The sequence below is a fragment of the Scyliorhinus canicula genome, chromosome 26, assembly GCF_902713615.1.
Source record: "Scyliorhinus canicula chromosome 26, sScyCan1.1, whole genome shotgun sequence".
NCBI classification, from domain to species: domain Eukaryota; kingdom Metazoa; phylum Chordata; class Chondrichthyes; order Carcharhiniformes; family Scyliorhinidae; genus Scyliorhinus; species Scyliorhinus canicula.
The window spans coordinates 2,031,369-2,049,273 of record NC_052171.1 but is presented as its reverse complement, the minus strand read 5'-3'; the positions used below and the strand labels follow the sequence as shown (position 1 = coordinate 2,049,273).

At 44.5% G+C, this 17,905-nt stretch overlaps 1 protein-coding gene across 2 annotated transcripts; it reads right to left on the bottom strand.

Moving 5' to 3' along the window:
* Positions 1–367: 367 nt before the first annotated feature.
* pold2 (polymerase (DNA directed), delta 2, regulatory subunit) lies at positions 368–16,134 on the bottom strand. Of its 2 annotated transcripts, XM_038785279.1 has the most exons (11): positions 15,757–16,134; positions 14,529–14,650; positions 13,145–13,268; positions 11,285–11,399; positions 10,276–10,474; positions 8,785–8,865; positions 8,442–8,599; positions 8,111–8,238; positions 7,748–7,849; positions 1,493–1,527; positions 1,172–1,310 (listed from the first exon to the last, which is right to left on the bottom strand). In XM_038785279.1, exons 1-11 carry the CDS (start codon positions 15,980–15,982, stop codon positions 1,305–1,307), a joined length of 1,296 nt encoding a protein of 431 aa, XP_038641207.1. In that variant the 5' UTR covers positions 15,983–16,134; the 3' UTR covers positions 1,172–1,304. The 2 variants fall into 2 exon arrangements, with proteins under 2 accessions (XP_038641206.1, XP_038641207.1); XM_038785278.1 differs by lacking the exon at positions 1,493–1,527 and having other exon boundaries at positions 368–1,310; positions 15,757–15,982.
* Positions 16,135–17,905: the final 1,771 nt, after the last annotated feature.

Genomic DNA, 17,905 nt, shown 5'->3' with positions numbered 1-17,905 from the left:
TTGAGAATTCTGAATTCTCCCTGTATACAGGCGAGGGAATGTGGTGAAAAGGGGATTTTCACAGTAACTTCATTGCAGTGAATGTAAGCCTACTAGCGACAATAATAAAGATTATTAAACTTACATGTGTCCCAATGAAATCCAGTAATCTCAGCTCAACTAAAAGTTTTGGAATTTAAGATTGAAATCTAATTCCAACAGTTCAAAACTTCCATGGCTCACAAATGGCACAGCTCCAGAACCGAGTATACAGTGACGTATTGCACTGAAGTTCTCCTCGCCTTTTCCCAAGATATTAGATGGGTCAACTTCGCCAAACAGCAGACTGCGCAGGATCAGAACAAAAGACAAGCCAGGAGGACACATGTAAATTTGTATTTCTTCAGGAAGAAGTTAGGCCCGATGAAAGGCATTTTTCTTTTAATTGTACATCCAGTTATACACATGATAGATCAACATTTACAGTAGTTAAAAAATAATTCCGTCAAATGCTTCACATCATAAAAATTGTTCAAAAAAAAAGGTCCAGACGTAGGATACGCAACACACACCAGACACTGCCTTCTATTCTAGGTAATCATGTATGGAGATCTATGCAGTTCCTGCTATTTTCTGAAGTGAGGGTACTAGTGAAGGATTGGTGCTTCTAACTTTCATCAAAACAGCAAAATATTAAGAGACTAAGAAACCCCAATGAGAAATAAAAGCACATCACAGATTGCTGGCTTCGAGTACAGGGTTTTATTCTTGTTCCACGAACTAGCTTAAGAGGTTTCAGGCACCATAACCCTCAGGGATCAAGTCTGAGAATTTCAGCATGTTTCCATGAAATAAACATGCTGCCAACAACATATTTTGCATTTTGCAAAACAAACCTTTGACAAGATACAAAACATCAGCCTCGCGTGTATTATTCCAGTCTAGCTTCTCGGGGAGTTAAGAACTCAAATGAAAATGATCAAACAGCACATTTCTCCCACATCCCTGCCTTGAGTACCAACAGCAGCAGTGTTGCAAAAGATGTGCAGCACTCCAGTTTGCGCACTCTGAAGTGCACCATGGGCATTTTCTTCCTTGGTTGCTGCAACAGACTGAGAGGCAACAGTCTCACGAGGAAAAGAAGTCTCAGGAAACCATTTAAAAGCATCTGCGTGCTCAGTGACTGACATCCATCTCAACATCATCCTGCTCAGAGAAAGCAGAGAAACTGATTGGTTGACACTCAAGAGTCCGCAGGTTCACCAGACAAGCCTTCTGTGTTGTAGAAAATTCTGGGACAGCAACCAACAGCACCTGTTGTCCATCTACACCTGAGAACAGAGAGTATTTTCCTCAATTACTCCACAAATCTGACAACAAATATATGAACAAAATTGAAGTGTAGCGCAAAACATCCAGCTGTTTGTTTCTTTTTGTTGTTTCTGATTTATTTTCTTCTCTATCGCCAGCAGAAATATAACGAAGGGATAAACATTGCAGCCCAGAAACTTACATCTTTTCCACTGATGAAAACAGAGGCTCCCTTCCCTGCAGAGGCTCAAGATGAATGGCAGCAAGATGGAATCACAAAGCAACATTAAAACTGGTTACACATTAGAGGTTTCTTCAGAAAACCAATGCAGGTTTTTGAAGCTGAACAATTTTCACATGCTTTGGCATTCCTGTAACAGTTTTCTCAAATAGTGACCATTTTGAAAGTGAATACATCCATTGGCTGCTCACAGACTCAAGAAGTTCAATAACTCTGTCTGTTGAGTGGATCCCTTCAACTATTGCAGAGGTGTTGCTCCAAAGCTATGAGCTCTTGTGTATTCAGCAATTAAATAATACAGTAGAAAAACAAAATATGGTAGATGAAGATCAGAAAATCTTCTGAAAGCATGCCAAGAGGCAACAAAAAAACAGAAAAGGGAAATAAATACACAGATGATGAAAACGTGATGTGATTAGATGAAGAATTGTTTACATGGCAGAGGTGATATCAGCAAGAGACAAAGGGATGGATTTAATGTTTGATCTGAAAGCAAGAAACAAGACAAATAGCTCCAAGGGGTCAAAAGCAAAAAATGAAAAACCAGCACTGTGCAGAAAGCTTAAGTGCTCCGATGGGAGATAAAATTATGCAGACTGGTGGGATGCAGACCTCCCACAATAATGTTTCAACACAAGAATACCCCCACAATCTCCTAGCTCCTCTCTTTGCATACCCAGGTAAGCCAGAACAGCCATCTCACAAAAGGGCTCTTTCTCAAAGTTCCACACTGAAAGCAGTGGGTGGACACTAACTTGAAAACCAAAACCATGAGAATGATCAATCCAAAAAAATGCTTTCTTTTCAAGTTTCATATTTCACTACTTCATATATCATTCCTTCTGTATCCTTAAAATAATAGTCTCTACAGCTACAAACTACATTTTACAGTCGGCAGCAATGCGCCTATTGCCAACTTCCAATTCAAATACTTTTCACAATCTTGTAATTGCTTACCAGTTGCCTGATCTCTTAGAGTCAACAAGGCTAAATCTGTGAAAGGACTTCCTCAACCTTGTGCTTTGGATTAGCCAATCAATACAAAAATAAATGTTGATCAATTGAACAAGACTTTCATCATTGGTTAAGCTTTTCCAGGCCTTCTAGATTTGTGTTTTGAACTGGCTGATTAAGTCACTTAATTAATTGTGATATATGCTTTCTACATGTCCAAACATGTGCCGGTTAGGTGGACTGGCCTTGCTAAATTGCCCTTGGTTTCCAAAAAGATAGGTTGGGTTGTGGGGCTGAGTCTGGGTAGGGTTCTCTTTTAGCGGGTGGGTGCAGACGCAATGGGCCGACTGGCCACCTTCTGCATTGTAAGGATTATATGATTCGTTGAGTCATCGTCAGCTCTGAAGATTGATACTTTCCAGTGTCAGAGCAAGCAATTGGAGGTCACTTCAATGGTTCATTTTTGGTGAGCGAATTGCACAGAGACAGTTCATGTCTTTTAAGTAGAGCAACGCAAGAAAAATAAGTGATCAATTCTTGGGAACTACCTCAATTTGTCTCAAGGGAAATGGTGCGGATATATATTCATTGAATAATTCGAATCATCACAGGCGCTATTACGTAGCTGAAGAGAATAGGGTTCAGAAACTTGACATTCAGAATAATTGAACCAAAAACCAGTAAAACATCTCAAACAGGAGACATCCCTGGCCTTGATGCTTCTCCATCCTGACAGAAATTGATTTCTTGTCAAGCTGTCACAATGTTACATCCCCAAAGAATTCCTTACTGTACATACTCTTGAATACTGTAAGCAGTAGCACACAGTACCTTTCCTTGGATTGCCTCTTTGCTGTGGTGGAGAGGCTTGAAAGTTGTATTAATCCCGAGAGCAATGCAGTCAGGAGTCTTAAACTCCTGGCAGGGTCACCCATGCCGCTAAGATCGGTGGGGAGGAACCCGATAGAGTGTTATTGGCCAAGGTTCAGAGAACCCCAAAGTGTATCATGGAGCTCAACTAACTCACAACTTTTAATAGATTGTGGTATGGGGAACACACAACCCACTCTACAGGTGTGGTACAGCAGAAATCAAAAAGTATTTTTTAAAGCAAAACAATGTTTATTCTATGAACTCAAGTTAACCTTTTTAAAAACATAGTGAACAGCTTAGCAACCATTAATTCAAATACAACCCCCAAAGAATACATCACTAAGTAATCCTTAATAACTTCCCAAACAACATCCAGCAGACAGAAGAAACACCTTTCATAAGAAGCATATTCATATTCACGACTGAGAACATTTAGAATTCACCAAATGATCAAGAGATAGTCTTTTGATGGCAGAGAGAACAGCAGTACACCTGCTTGGTCTGGCTTCAGCTCCAACACTGAAAATGAAACTAAAACACACCCTGCAGCCTGCTCAAAACCAAAAGTAAAATGCTGACAGATAGGCCAGCTCCACCCACACTCTGACATCACTGATAATACCCATTTCTTAAAGGTACATTTCTTAAACACCCATTTCTTAAAGGTACTCTCACATGACAAGAGCAATCCAAAACATGTCCTCAACGGTGGATCAGGCAGGAGATACTCATATTGTATTCACAGCTGCAATGGCGGTTGAAGGCTGCAGCAGGAGGGAGATTCCTCCAGTCGTTGAAGTTCCCTTGCCACTGGAACTGGATTAACTCTACCGAGAGGTGACAGGGACAGGATCGTGAGATCTGGAAGCTCTTAACTTCAGACCATCACATAGGCGATGGAGTTTGATTCAGCGGTCTGACTCTTGGAAGAGGAACAGGGGAGCATTTCGGCAGCTTTCCCCACAACGGAGCATCCCTTTTCAGGATCCACTCTGCTCACCCCGTATGGATAAGGGCTATAAAATGTGCCCTAAAAATTCCGTTGCATTCCCAACCTGGCTGGAAACCATATCTAGCAAGCTCATCTATCTGTGGTCAGAAAGTCAAAAGTTTATCTGAATTTCTGAATTGGAATCTACGAACCCTTAGGGATAATGAGCAAAATAAATTGACCGGAATGGAGAACTGCTCTTGTTAGCCATCAACTCATGTCACTGCCCTGCAGGAGACCCGAGGAGCTGGCCAAGTGCAGTTGAGGGAAGATGGTAGTGGTTGCACCTTCTTATAGAGAGACCAGAGGATCAGCCCAGGATGCATGAAATTGGTTTGTCCTCAAGGACAAACTCCTGAACCAAATCGCAGAGCTCCGTCGGCATCAATGAGCACCCCATGACCCTTGGTCTACAACTTGCCAAGAACCAGCAAGCAACAGTAGTGATTATCTCCGCTCCAACCAATGATGCCAATGATGAATCCAAAGAAGGCTTCTTATCCACCCTAGACACCATACTCACCTCCTTGGAGATGACAATGCCAGGGTCGGAAAGGACTGCCAACTCTGGAAAGGAACCATTGTAAAAGGAAGGAGTTGGGAATTGCAGCTCAAATGGGCTCTCCTTCTCGTCAAATGAACAGAACTCCAGCTTGTCATCGTGAACATACTGTTCTGCCAAAAAGGCACGGTCAAGACTTCTTGGAGACAATCATGATCAAAGCACTGGCACATGATAGACTTTGTCATTGTTCAATCCCGAGACCAAAAGAATGCCGTCATTACCAAAGCGATGACCAGTGCAGATGACTGCTGCAGTGACCACCAGCTCACCCGCTCCTCCATGTCCATCAAACTCCAGAAGCAGCAGAGGATGGAGGAATAGCTCAGAAAAAGGATCAACGTTGAGTGGCTTCAAGAGCCAGGCATGTTAGTGAACTTCCAACAATATCTTCTACAAAATATCCACGGTGTCAACTCTCACGGAGTGGTGGGAAACTGAAAAGACTGAAGATGGCCATCACAAACTATGATAAAACCATCGGCTACACCAAGAAACACCAAGACTGGTTTGATCACACCATCCAAGACCTTATCGACAAGAGGAAAGCTCTTTGTTCCTGACAAAACGGCATAACCAGTAAAAGCAAAGAGAATTCATCAATTAGCCACGGCAGAAATACAAAGAACAACTTGGAAAATCAATAATCAATGGTGGACTGAGAAAGAAGCCAAGGACACCCGGGGCTTGCAGTGCCACTGAGGAATTGAACAAACAAATGTGATATAAAATAGTTAGTTAAAATATTAGTTACAATAATGTAGATGTGAGCCAGTCTGATAGTAGTGAGTTCACAAAGGACAAAGGGATTCAGAAAGCAAGGCAAGGAAGGGGGGAGGGGTGCCTCGTGTTGGATGGGGAAAAGGATGCTGGGTAACAAGAGGCCCAGGGTTGAGGAATGCCAAGTGAGCCAATCAGGATATATGGCCAGGTCAGGAGGTGTATAGGATGACCTATGGGAATCTTGTATGTGAAACTTGATGCCGTTTGAATGATATTTGCAGAGATTTCTTGGTCTCCGATTTCACTCGGTTCTGGAGCTTCAGAAGACCGCCTGTGTGTTCTGAATCTCTGTGGAGCAAGTCAGCCTTGCAAGTTGGTTAAAAATAAATAATACTATACCTACAAATCCATCTGGAGTTTTATCGAGGCCAGGCTGACGGTAAAGAACTCAATATTGTCACCACGAAAGCAATATATGGACCCAATACCCTAGGTCTCAAACCGGTGCAGAGTAAGGACAGAACCCTCTTGAGAGACAGAGATAGCATCAATATTGGATGGAAAGAACACTTTAAAAGAACTCTTGTGATCAATGTAGGAATTTCAAATATATTGTCTCAAATGTAATTGGTTCAGTCAGGGTTAAAAGCCTCGGTTTGTCTGTGACTGCTGCAGTAACGTTTTTTTAAATCCTTCTTTGAAAGATAGTCAGAATCTTATCAGTTTTAATAAGAAAAAAAGTTGAATGCATCATTAAAGAGTCGTAAAAGTTGGGCGAATCGAATTGTTTAAAAAAACGGTTTCCTGGGGAGTAGATACTTAGAGACATGGGGCGGAATTCTCCGCTCCTGGGAAAAACCGGGAGAGCCGTCGTGAACTCGGCCGAGTTTCACAACGGCCTCGGAGGCCGCTCTTCGCCCCCTATTCTCCCCTCCCGGCGGGGCTAAGAGCGGCGCTCCGTAACCGTCGTGAAACAGCCGCGAACGGCAGGCCGCTCTGCCCATCCGGGTCGGAGAATCGCCATTTGCCGTGAAAAACAGCGAGTGGCGATTATTCCAAGCGGGGGAGGCGGGGGACGTGAAATTTGTCGGGGGGCCCTCCCGCGATTCTCTCACCCGGCGTGGGGAGCGGAGAATCGCGCCCATGGTTTTTCACTTTCAGAAGATGATAACCTTAATGGAAGGAGCCAGGGGCTGAAGCAGTCAGGTGTTGAGTTTCAGGTGCGTTTTTTTGGGCACGTGAACAGACAAGCAGCTTTTTTGCCAAACGCTGGCAAGTAAAATGTAGTTGGACAGGGGCAAGAATCTGGTTTGTTCAAGACATCTCCCTCCAGCAAGTATTTCCTGTGTTGCCTAATGATATTTAAAAGTGCATTCTGGACTGAGATGGCTTTTGCTCACGTGGAAATAAAAGATACCAGTTCATTTCATTGTCGGTGACCTTTTTTAGTCCCTACTGCAAAAGCAAATCTTCTTTGCGCAGCTCAAGGAAGGCTTCTGAACAAAAGGAGGCCAAAACACCTTGAAGGCTTACCTTAAGAAATGCAACATAGATATCAACACATGGCAGACCCTTGCTCAGAAGAAACCTACTTGGAGAAACTTCCTGGCTGAAGGGACAGAATTAATCAAGAACACCCGATGGCAATCGGCGGTCTGGAAAAGGAACCTGAGAAAGGAATACCAGGGATCAAGAGTCCAAGAACCGATCCTATTTCCCAGAAACAACTGCCAAGCAAGCAGTTGAAGATGCAGCTCTAGGATTGGGTTTACCAGCAATGCAAGAACCACAAAACCCATGACCAGTAACAGAGTTTCGAAGGCAGTCAATCATATTCGTTAACAGATGATCACCGAAGAAGGAAAGGAAAACATTAACTGCTTAAAATCATTTGTACTTTCGCAGTCCTACCAATCCTGCAACTCAACATTCTTCATCTCCTTCCGAAACAAAATAATGTTTCCAGTTTGACAGTGAACATTACAGTTTCTAGAGTAATTTCTCTCGCAATGTGGTTGTCTCTCAAGTGCCATCAGGGATGGGCAATAAATACTAGCCCAGCCAGCCAAGCCTACATCCCATGAACGAACAAAAAAATAAAGCAGGTCCTCACCTTTCACAATTTTTGATTTGAATGATGGCGCACTGCCACAGAAGTAAACATGTGGACACTCTTCCAAAATGAATGGGTCATTCATGTAGAACGGGTAACATCCTGGAAATTAACAGAAAGAAAATAAGCCAATTTCCTAGCTGCAACATTGTCAAGTCATCAGAATAGTAAATATGATATAGACAATTTTAGGACATTATGTTCTGGGAAAGTGCACATCAGATCAACATCATAGAGTAGATACCATCTATTTTTAAAAACTGCCTTTCAGCCGAACATTACACTCAGAATTTTCTTCACAAAATGCCTCAAGTGGTTGAGTGCAATATTTATAAATATGAGGAGAAAAGAAGAGATATTTACCAAGGGTATCAGGTGCAGTGGGACTCATATGGCCAATCTGTAAAGTCCACTCTAAGATCTCAAGGTGATCCTCCATACTGCTATAACAGAAAATGTCCTTGACATTCTGCCCAGCTGTTCCGAGGAACCTAAAGACAAGGATTCCAAATTTAGATCTTCAAAGTTGGATTCAAAAATATATCACCATATATATTTTGCTTCACTTTCTAGAATTGAGATTTTAACTTTATATCCCATGTCCACAATACAAGAGCCATGTTTGACAAAACCCTAAACTATTTAATCTCGAAACAACCCAATTCTGATACTCCCTTGTTCCCAGTATCCATACCTAACTCCATCAATGTCTGCCTCATAAGGGTTGGTGACGAGCTGCATTGTGGGATAGGTAATAGACTGCGGAAACATACAGTGGTGGAGCGGCTGCTGTGGCAAGGTGTAATTCGTCGGGTCAAATTCTCCAGGCATACAATCGACAGGAACCGAAGCCTGCAGTGAGAAAAGAAAAATAAAATTTCTGCCTTTGAGTAAATTAATTAACCTACACCCATGTGGGTAACCCTGATATGTCAAGCTTTACACGCAGTTTAAACAAAGCACACAAAGATCCACTATCCCCCCCAACTAGTTAATAGTTCTCTGCTGCTGCAAATAAAGCCAAGTCAAAAACGTACACTCAGCTGCACCAGGATCTCATCCAGCATTCTGATGGCTTCCACACTGGCTGCCTGCGTCTTCTTTGTTAGGTACTTGGCCTAAAACACAAAATTCTGGGTTCAACTTTTCATGTCAGCATGAGAAAAGGAGATGAAAAAAATACAACAGCTGTGAGGACTGGACCTGCCTGGCACGTATCTCAATGCTCTTCACACTAGCCACAGCATTGAAACCATTCCAATGATTGACATTGAACATAAATATGAAACACAGTCGCTTGGGAGTACAGAACTTTGGTGCTGAAAAAAGAGACACACTAGGTCAAAACTTTGCCTTGCAACAATCAAGACAGAATTCCAGAATTCAAATCTCAAAGGGAACAACAATTTATACTTCATGAGAACAGGTGATTATTTGGTAAAGTGGGGTTTTGGCAAAGGTTGGTAGATTGACCAGTACAGGCTTGGAGGGCCAAAGGGCCTGTTCCTGTGCTGTTTTATTCTTTGTTCTTTGATTGATAACAGCATTTCCATAGAGAATGCGTTACCATGGCGAAGCTTTTGTTTAAATCCAAACCTGGAAAGTAGGTTCTGATTTCTCAAGGCACTACCATGGGCAATTAACAAGGGAATGGACATCCCCAGGCAATTCTTTAATTTGAAAAAGGTGTAATGTGTGGACCTGTTCAATGCCGACCCATCAGCACCTTCTTGTCACACAGTTTAAATTATTATTCTCTTTGAGATTTGAACATCTTGCATTTCTTCTTTTTTTTTAAATATAAATTTAGTGTACCCAATTCATTTTTTCCAATTAAGGGGCAATTTAGTGTGGCCAATCCACCTAGCCTGCACATTTTTGGGTTGTGGGGGCATAACCCACGCAAACACGGGGAGAATGTGCAAACTCCACACGAACAGTGACCCAGAGCCGGGATCGAACCTGGGACCTCGGCGCCGTGAGGCTGCAGGGCTAACCCATTGTGCCACCGTGCTGCCCTAACATCTTGCATTTCTGTCTTGATGAGTGCAGGACAAAAAAGCTTTGGTGGAGTGTCTCATTTTTTCAGCAATACCCAAATATGAAAAAAAGTTAAAAGCACAATTGATGGGCCAAGTGGCCTTCTCTTTCTCCTATTACTTATGTTATGTTCCTTGGTTATAGAGACATTAACATAATAATCTGATGAAGAAATCAACCCAAGTCACAGATGCCTATGAATAGCATTTAAGAGACAAATTAAATTCTATTTTTCTCAATACCTCGACAATCTAATTCTCTGTGGAAAATTAGACTTAGTATCAACCCTTCAAACTGAAAAGTGCAATACTAATCAACTCTTCTGAGTAATGATAAAGTTATATATAAAGTCTGCCTATTTCTGACCATTTGTGAACTTTTAAGGTTTGCATTGTTGATTTCCGTTCGCAGGTTACGAAATTTGCTCGGTAATGCCTTGTGTTCATTTAGCAATATGGAGAACATTTGCTGAAACTCTAGCTGTTTACCTTGATGAAGGAGTCTTTGTTCTGGGTATTCCGACTGAGAAGATTTCCTGCTAAAATCACACGGGAAATTTTTGCAGCACTGCTCTGCTCACCCTCATCTCCCAATTGACCAGTGACCATGTCAACCAGAAGTTGCATGCCAAGAAGACTGTCAGCATTCTTTCCACCCAGGCCAAGACCAGAGGCTAATAAAACATATCTCCAAAACAACAAAATAATGCCAAATTAATTTTCATTTGTCAAACTTCGAACGACATATCAAAATTGCAAGTAAAGGAAAACAAGTTGCTCAAAGTCTTCAAATTGAGAGGTTAGACATAAAGGGCAGTCAACCAGAAACTTTTCAGTCAAAAATTTACCATAAGAATGCTGAAATGACTATTCTCCATCAAAAAGCTAATGAGGAGAAGAGAAAGAATTTCCGAAGGAAAGTAAGGAAGGGACAGAAAGATACAGCTGATAAAAAATGTTCTGAGCTTTTCCACTTCTACATTAAAGAATAGAGACATTTGAATTATACGGAATAACGCATGTAACTAATTGGCATCTGTTGAAATTAATAGAAACATAGAAAGGGGGAGGCTATTCTGCCCTTCGAGCCTGCTTCGCTATTCATTCTGATCATGATTGATCATCAAGTTCTATACCTTGATCCTGCCGTTTCCCCCCCCCCCCCCCCCCCCCCCCCAAGATCCCATGACCCCTTTAGCCCCAAGAGCTGTATCTAATTCCTTCTTGAAATTACATGTTTTGGCCTCAACTACTTCGTGGTAGCGAATTCCAGAGATTCACCACTCTCTGGATGAAGAAATTTCTCCTCACCTCAGTCCTAAAACGTTTACCCCTTATCCTCAAATTATGACCCCTAGTTCTGGACTCCCCACCATAGGGAACATTCTTTCTGAATGACCCTGTCTAATCCTGTTGGAATTTTCTAAGTTTCTATGAGATCCCTCTCACTCTTTCAAACTCCAATAAATTCCTTTTTCAAAATTAGTGATGCCCTCACCGGTCAGTATCGGGTCCTGCCACATGCCGCTGTGGTGGAAGGTCAACAGTGCAAAGCTCTTCTACAAAGAATTTTCCATCACTCTGTTCAGTGCCAAATAATGCAACAACTGCTCCTAGAAAACAATCCACAAGGAAATGTTAGATTCAGGTTATCAGCTCTTTGTGACACCAACTGCGATGAGTCACAATAATTACCACAACGATTTCAAACAATAGTCTCACATGAATTGCTGAGAGGCAGGATCAACACAGCAAGTCTTCACATTAAAAAATAAACATTAGGTGGAGTGTTTCACAATACAAAATGCGGGAAATATTGAGCAGATAAGACACCATGTGTGGCGAGAAATAGTGAACATTACAGGTTGACCCGTGTATGTATTATTTAACAAAGATCATTTAACAAATCTGCTTCAATCAATAACAATGATGAAATTCCATCAGGACAAAAAGAGCATCCAAACCACAACCATGCCAAGATACAACTAGATATACTTTTCAAAAGCTGTCCCTACGATTTTTCTATCCAGCAAACTGACGGGAATATTCATCGGCCATGTTCCACACAGACCCTTCTATGCAATCCATACACTCTCCAGAGTTGTGGAGCTTTCAGACTTTTTGTGGAGATTCCCGAAAATAAACCAGTGTACTCCCAAAACACAAAACTGAATTTGAAATCTTAACCCCTTTTAGGAACATACGAATTAGGAGCGTAAATCGGCAAATCTGTCCTTCAAATCTGTTCTGACATTCCATCAGATCTCAAATTCACCTACCCACTTCTTCCCCACATCCCTTTAACCCTTTCTTTTTTTTTATAAATTTAGATTACCCAATTATTTTTTCCAATTAGGGGCAATTTAGCGTGGCCAATCCACCTACTCTGCACATTTTTGGTGTGTGGGGGCGAAACCCACGCAGACACGGGGAGAATGTGCAAACTCCACACGGACAGTGACCCAGAGCCGGGATCGAACCTGGGACCTCAGTGCCGTGAGGCGGTTGTGCTAACCACTAGGCCACCGTGCTGCCCTTAACCCTTTCTTTATCAGAAATATATCTCTCCTTGAAACTATTTAACGACTCCGATTTCACCGCACTATGGGCAGCAGGTTCGACTTCAAATGTCTCCAAAGGCCATCAGGTCAGGTAATTTCTCTCCAAATCAACATAAATGTCACTCAACTATCAATATACAGTCAATCTTTCAAAGGAAAAGGGTGCATATTCGAGGTCTTGTGTCTTAAAGGGCAAATCAAACCCATAACCTTCCGCACACAAGAACCACACACATTTCAGCCCAGGTCGTTACCAGGACAGAGAATTCTAAACCCCAATTTGTTTTATTCAACAGGTGAATCTTAAGGCAGAAGGGCAGGTTCATAGGGTGGTGAAAAAGGGTCAGTTACGAGGGGATACAAGTTCAAGATGAGGGGCAGGAGACTTAAGGGGGAATTTGAGGAAAAGCATTTTTACCCAGAGGGTGGTGACAATCTGGAATGTGCTGCCTGGGAAGGTGGGAGAGGCGGGTTGCCTCACATCCTCTAAAATGCACTTGGCACATCATAACATTCAAGGCTGTGGGCAAAGTGCTGGCAAATGGGATTAGGTAGGTAGGCAGGTCAGGTGTTTTTCATGCGTTGGTGCAGACGCGATGGGCTGAAGGGCATCTTCTGTGCTGTATTAGAAGTGTCGCCAGTTCTGCAACTCCCTTAATGCACAATCACCATAGGGCAGCACGGTTAGCTCTGCTGCCCCAAGGACCTCCACATCATTTTACTTGCCCAGAAGTCATCATGGCACCTATAAAAGGGGAAGCCTTTCTCTTGAAGAGACTTGCATTGTTCAACCATACCTGTAACAAATTTCTGGATATTTATCTCTCCCTCCAATTTGATTCGCTGCAACTCGTCCTCCAGAATAAGCTCATCTAGTTCGTCTGTGTATTTTGTCCGTACTGGTTGCGGCAAAAGGTTGTGCTAAAACAAAAAGACAGGATTTAGCATTTTGGGAGACACAACTAATCTTCCTAATTTAGTGTCACGGAATGTTAACATGCCACAAGAAATACCAACAAGCTGGGCCCAAAGGAATAAGTGCTGCTCCAATCGGTTTTCAATACAAAGCCACATGAAACCATCAAAAGTAACGGCCAGTATCAGAGAACATCAGAAGAGTCATAATTGAACAGTTGAGTACAAGGAGCAAAATAATGAACTGTGCACCTAATCTCCCAGCTCCAGGGGTAATAAGACATCAAACGAAGAAAGGAGATAGTACAAAAAAGGAAAACTTTACTCACTTTATTCCTGAAATATAGAGAAATATCTTTATTGATCTGATTAAGTTGAATCTAAACTGGGGGGTGGCAGTGTAGCAGCGGTCAGCACAACCGCCTCACGGCTCATGGCGCTGAGGACCCAGGTCACTGTCTGTGTGGGGTTTGCACATTCTCCCAGTGTTTTTGTGTGGGTCTCAGCCCCACAACCCAAAGGTGTGCAGCGTAGGTGAATTGGCAAAGTTAAATTGCCCCTTAATTGGAAAAAAAGAATTGTGTACTCTAAATTCATTTTTTTAAACTTTGAATCTAAACTTGCGAACTTCAGCTATCTATCTGCTCTGAATGACAATTAAATTAATAGGACCTTTCTAGTCACCCATATAATCTGAGTATTACCACAGTAATCACGATACTCTAATCGGAGATACTTGACAGCAGATAGGAACAGACGGTTTGATGCTCAGTAAAAGTTTCCTGGTCTTCACTTGATGGCCAATGAAAAGGATTATTAGTAAAGGCTGAGGTGCTTAATCAAGGAGATTTTATGGAATCATTCTCCACAAGGTCATAGAATCATAGAATTTACAGTGCAGAAGGAGGCCATTCGGCCCATCGAGTCTGCACCGGCTCTTGGAAAGAGCACCCTACCCAAGGTTAACACCTCCACCCTATCCCCATAACCCAGTCACCCCACCCAACACTAAGGGCAATTTTGGACACTAAGGGCAATTTATCATGGCCAATCCACCTAACCTGCACATCTTTGGACTGTGGGAGGAAACCGGAGCACCCGGAAGAAACCCACGCACACACGGGGAGGATGTGCAGACTCCGCACAGACAGTGACCCAAGCCGGAATCGAACCTGGTACCCTGGAGCTGTGAAGTGATTGTGCTATCCACAATGCTACCGTGCTGCCGTGGTCAGTGTGGTTGGTGTCCCAAAGACATGTTCCTACCTCCTCACTTATTTCTCTCAGGATGGATGGTTTTAATTCCATGTGTTTGAAGAGTGTCCCAACCACACAACATTTTTCCCCCAACTGCAGCTCACACAGCTTCTTCAGTGCCACGTCTGCTCCTGTAAAACATAACGCATAAGGAAGGATCTAGAGGCACACTGTTTTTGACAGGTTCAACGTCACATTACACGAGTGTACATAGGGGTTTCATTTCGGGCATCGTTCACAAGACGCCAAGATATGAACTGGCTCCGATCATGTGACGAACACCAACCCAGATCAATCAATGAGCACAAGTTCTCTGGCAGCAGCTAACTATAGATGGAGCCGCTTTGAAAGCCTATGATAATCTTAAATCACCTATCGAAATTCAGCAGTAAATTCAATCCCTGGACTACATATATATCATTTCACCGTGCTTCCAGAAGACAGTGACAGGGTCAAACAATGGGCAAGTCAAAAGATGCAGCAGAATCTCTCATTATATCCATGTATAAATTGTTATGCAGTGTACACATGGTACATTATTCATATTATTACATATTACATCACTGGTTAAGGACAGGTTAACCTGTTACAGGCTCAGATTCTATATTTCAGTGTGTAGATATATGATGTGGAGATGCTGATGTTGGACTGGGGTGGGCACAGTAAGAACGGGCAGCACGGTAGTTAGCATAAATGCTTCACAGCTCCAGGGTCCCAGGTTCGGTTCCCGGCTGGGTCACTGTCTGTGCGGAGTCTGCACGTCCTCCCCCTGTGTGCGTGGGTTTCCTCCGGGTGCTCTGGTTTCCTCCCACAGTCCAAAGATGTGCGCGTTAGGTGGATTGGCCACGCTAAATTGCCCGTAGTGTCCTTAAAAGTAAGGTTAAGGGGAGGGGGGGTTGTTGGGTTACAGGTATAGGGTGGATACGTGGGGTTGAGTAGGGTGATCATTGCTCGGCACAACATCGAGGGCCGAAGGGCCTGTTCTGTGCTGTACTGTTCTATGTTCTTAGACTACAGCAGGTTAAAGTCCATCAGGTTTGTTTGGAGTCACTGGCTTTCGGAGCACTGCTCCTTCATTAGCAGAGTTACATATTATACATGAGGCATTGCATAAATGATAGACAGAGGCACATATTATTACTGCTGCATTACTGTGATTCGGGTAAACAACAGAGGGACAATGATCTGAGTGACAGGCCCTTCCCCCTCCACCCGGCCTGTTGCCCTCCTCACTCACCCCACTTCCTCCTGGCAGTCTGCTCCAGCAGCGGCCGCATCTGCAGGAGGCGGGCGGCGTAGATGTGGGCGTACTGGCGGTGGAAGCTGCGCTCGCCCATCTTGAAGCGGCCGGAGCGGTTGGCGTACGAGGAGGTGGCGACCCGCTGGAAGGTGGGGCCCGGCTGCTCCGGGAGAGGGGCCGACAGCAGGGTGGGCCCCTTCTGGGCCGCCCGCTCAGAAAACATGACTGCGCGGGGACAGGGCGTTGGGGGGGGGGGGGGGGGGGGGGCCGGTGTTGTTTGTGGATTCTCCTCCTTTGCACCGACCGATTCGCTTCCCTGTTTTTCCAGTCACGCCGAGAATCGGACGGCTTTCCGTTGGGAGATTCGCCCGCGCGCGGTCGCACGTGACCAGCGCTGTCGCCGCCCCTCCCCCTCTTCTGCCATTGGCCGGCCGGCCGGCCGGCCGCCATCTTGTTGCGGGGCAGAACCAAGCGGAGAGCCGCCATGTCACTGAGGGGCAGGCTCTCGTCAGGCGACAGGATCCGCGGCGCCCACCCCTTCCCGCCCTTTTCCCAGCTTGTGGTCCACACCCAGATAAAAGCAAAATTCTGCGGATGCTGGAAGAGACATAGGGACGCGAAACGTTCACTCTCGTTCTCTCTCCCTGCCCTGCTGAGTCCAACCTGAATTTCCTGGTTGGGCCCGATCTAATGGAAAAGTTTCTAAGTGTCCTTTGTGGCGGGTTTTGGTGGGTTTTCCCGGGCTGTGTGGGCGAATTCCCAACACTACCCAACCACACTTTTCTGGTTCCTGGGACATTTTGCTCCAGGGTGGACCACACTTAGAATTATTTTCATCTAACACTGCTGCCTCGCAGCGCAGAGGACTCGGGTTTCATCCCAGCCCCGGGTCACTGTCTGTGTGGAGTTTGCACATTCTTCCCGTGTATTCGTGGGTTTCATCCCCACAACCCGAAGATGTGCACGGGAGGTGGATTGGCCACGCTAAATTTCCCCTTAATTGGAAAAAAAGAATTGGGTACTCTAAATTTATTTTAAAAAAATAATTTCAATCACTGCAGAGCTGAACTTACTGGCCAGACCGACTCCCCAGAGAATGGGCCTCCATGTTGAAACGGTGCACTGATCTCGTAAGTGGGCTTGAGGGTCCCCCCAACACACACATGGGCATTACCCCCCCCCTCCCCCGCCCCCAGCCAAATAATGACACCCAGTTCACCCAGTTATCGGGTCGCTGAGGGCTCCCTTAACTTTAGGGCTCCCACCCCCTTGCCAGGACTCCCACCCTTCTGGAGACCCCTTCATACCTGCACCGCCCCCATCCTTCATACCCCCTCCACCCTCCTTTCATGGGCATGCCCACCCCTCAGGCCCCAAATCTTGGACTGGGCACCCTCGCAGTGCCACCTGGGTATCTTGGCAATGCCAGGGTGGCAGTGCCAAGGTGCTCATGTTCAAGTGGGAGGGCCAGGGGCAGTGCTGAAAAACGCCATGCTATCTACTGGGACTCTGATTCTGTTTGGGGCCTCAGCAGAGGACACCCCACTGAGGCTGCACTTGGCCCAGTTTCCTGCACTGAGGAACTCTGCTCGCCTGAACTCCTCAATGGTGTCCCAATCTCCCTGAAATCCCCCCAAAGCCGCAACTCAGCTATAAGGGGGTCCTGGAAGCCCCCTGCACCCCACCACACCTACTCACATCCGATCCCCATTGTGGGAAAAATGCCAGCTTGGCACCTTAACACTGCCAGAATTGCAAAGTAGTGATCCCGCCCACAGTGGTTGAGACTCAGATCGCAATGTCTTGCAAGAGGAATGGCGAGCCGGTTGTATCCCAAAGAACCCGTACCAGCCTCCCCAGACAGGCGCCGGAATGTGGCGACTAGGGGCTTTTCACTAACTTAATTGAAGCCTACTCGTGACAATAAGCGATTTTAATTTTCATTTCATTTTCAACCATCTACCGGCCGCACCACACTGCCTTTCGGGCGCAACGCGGCTAGTAGATGGTGCCTTGTGGTTTTGAGACAATTCAGAATTTTACTGCAGAAATGGTTTGACAACATAAGAAAGCAACAACAATGTGAAACTTGTACACAGTACAAATTGCAGGTTAGGTGGATTGGCCATGCTAAATTGCCCGTAGT

What these genes read in the sequence shown, in the direction of transcription:
- pold2 (XM_038785278.1), bottom strand. Translation starts at nt 15,982, where the DNA reads ATGTTTTCTGAGCGGGCGGCCCAGAAGGGGCCCACCCTGCTGTCGGCC. An exon ending in TATCCAGAAATTTGTTACAG is followed by an intron (nt 11,400 to 13,144) that starts GTATGGTTGAAC and finishes ATTGTTTTCTAG; the next exon opens with GAGCAGTTGTTGCATTATTT. An exon ending in GCAGACATTGATGGAGTTAG is followed by an intron (nt 8,239 to 8,441) that starts GTATGGATACTG and finishes CCTTGTCTTTAG; the next exon opens with GTTCCTCGGAACAGCTGGGC.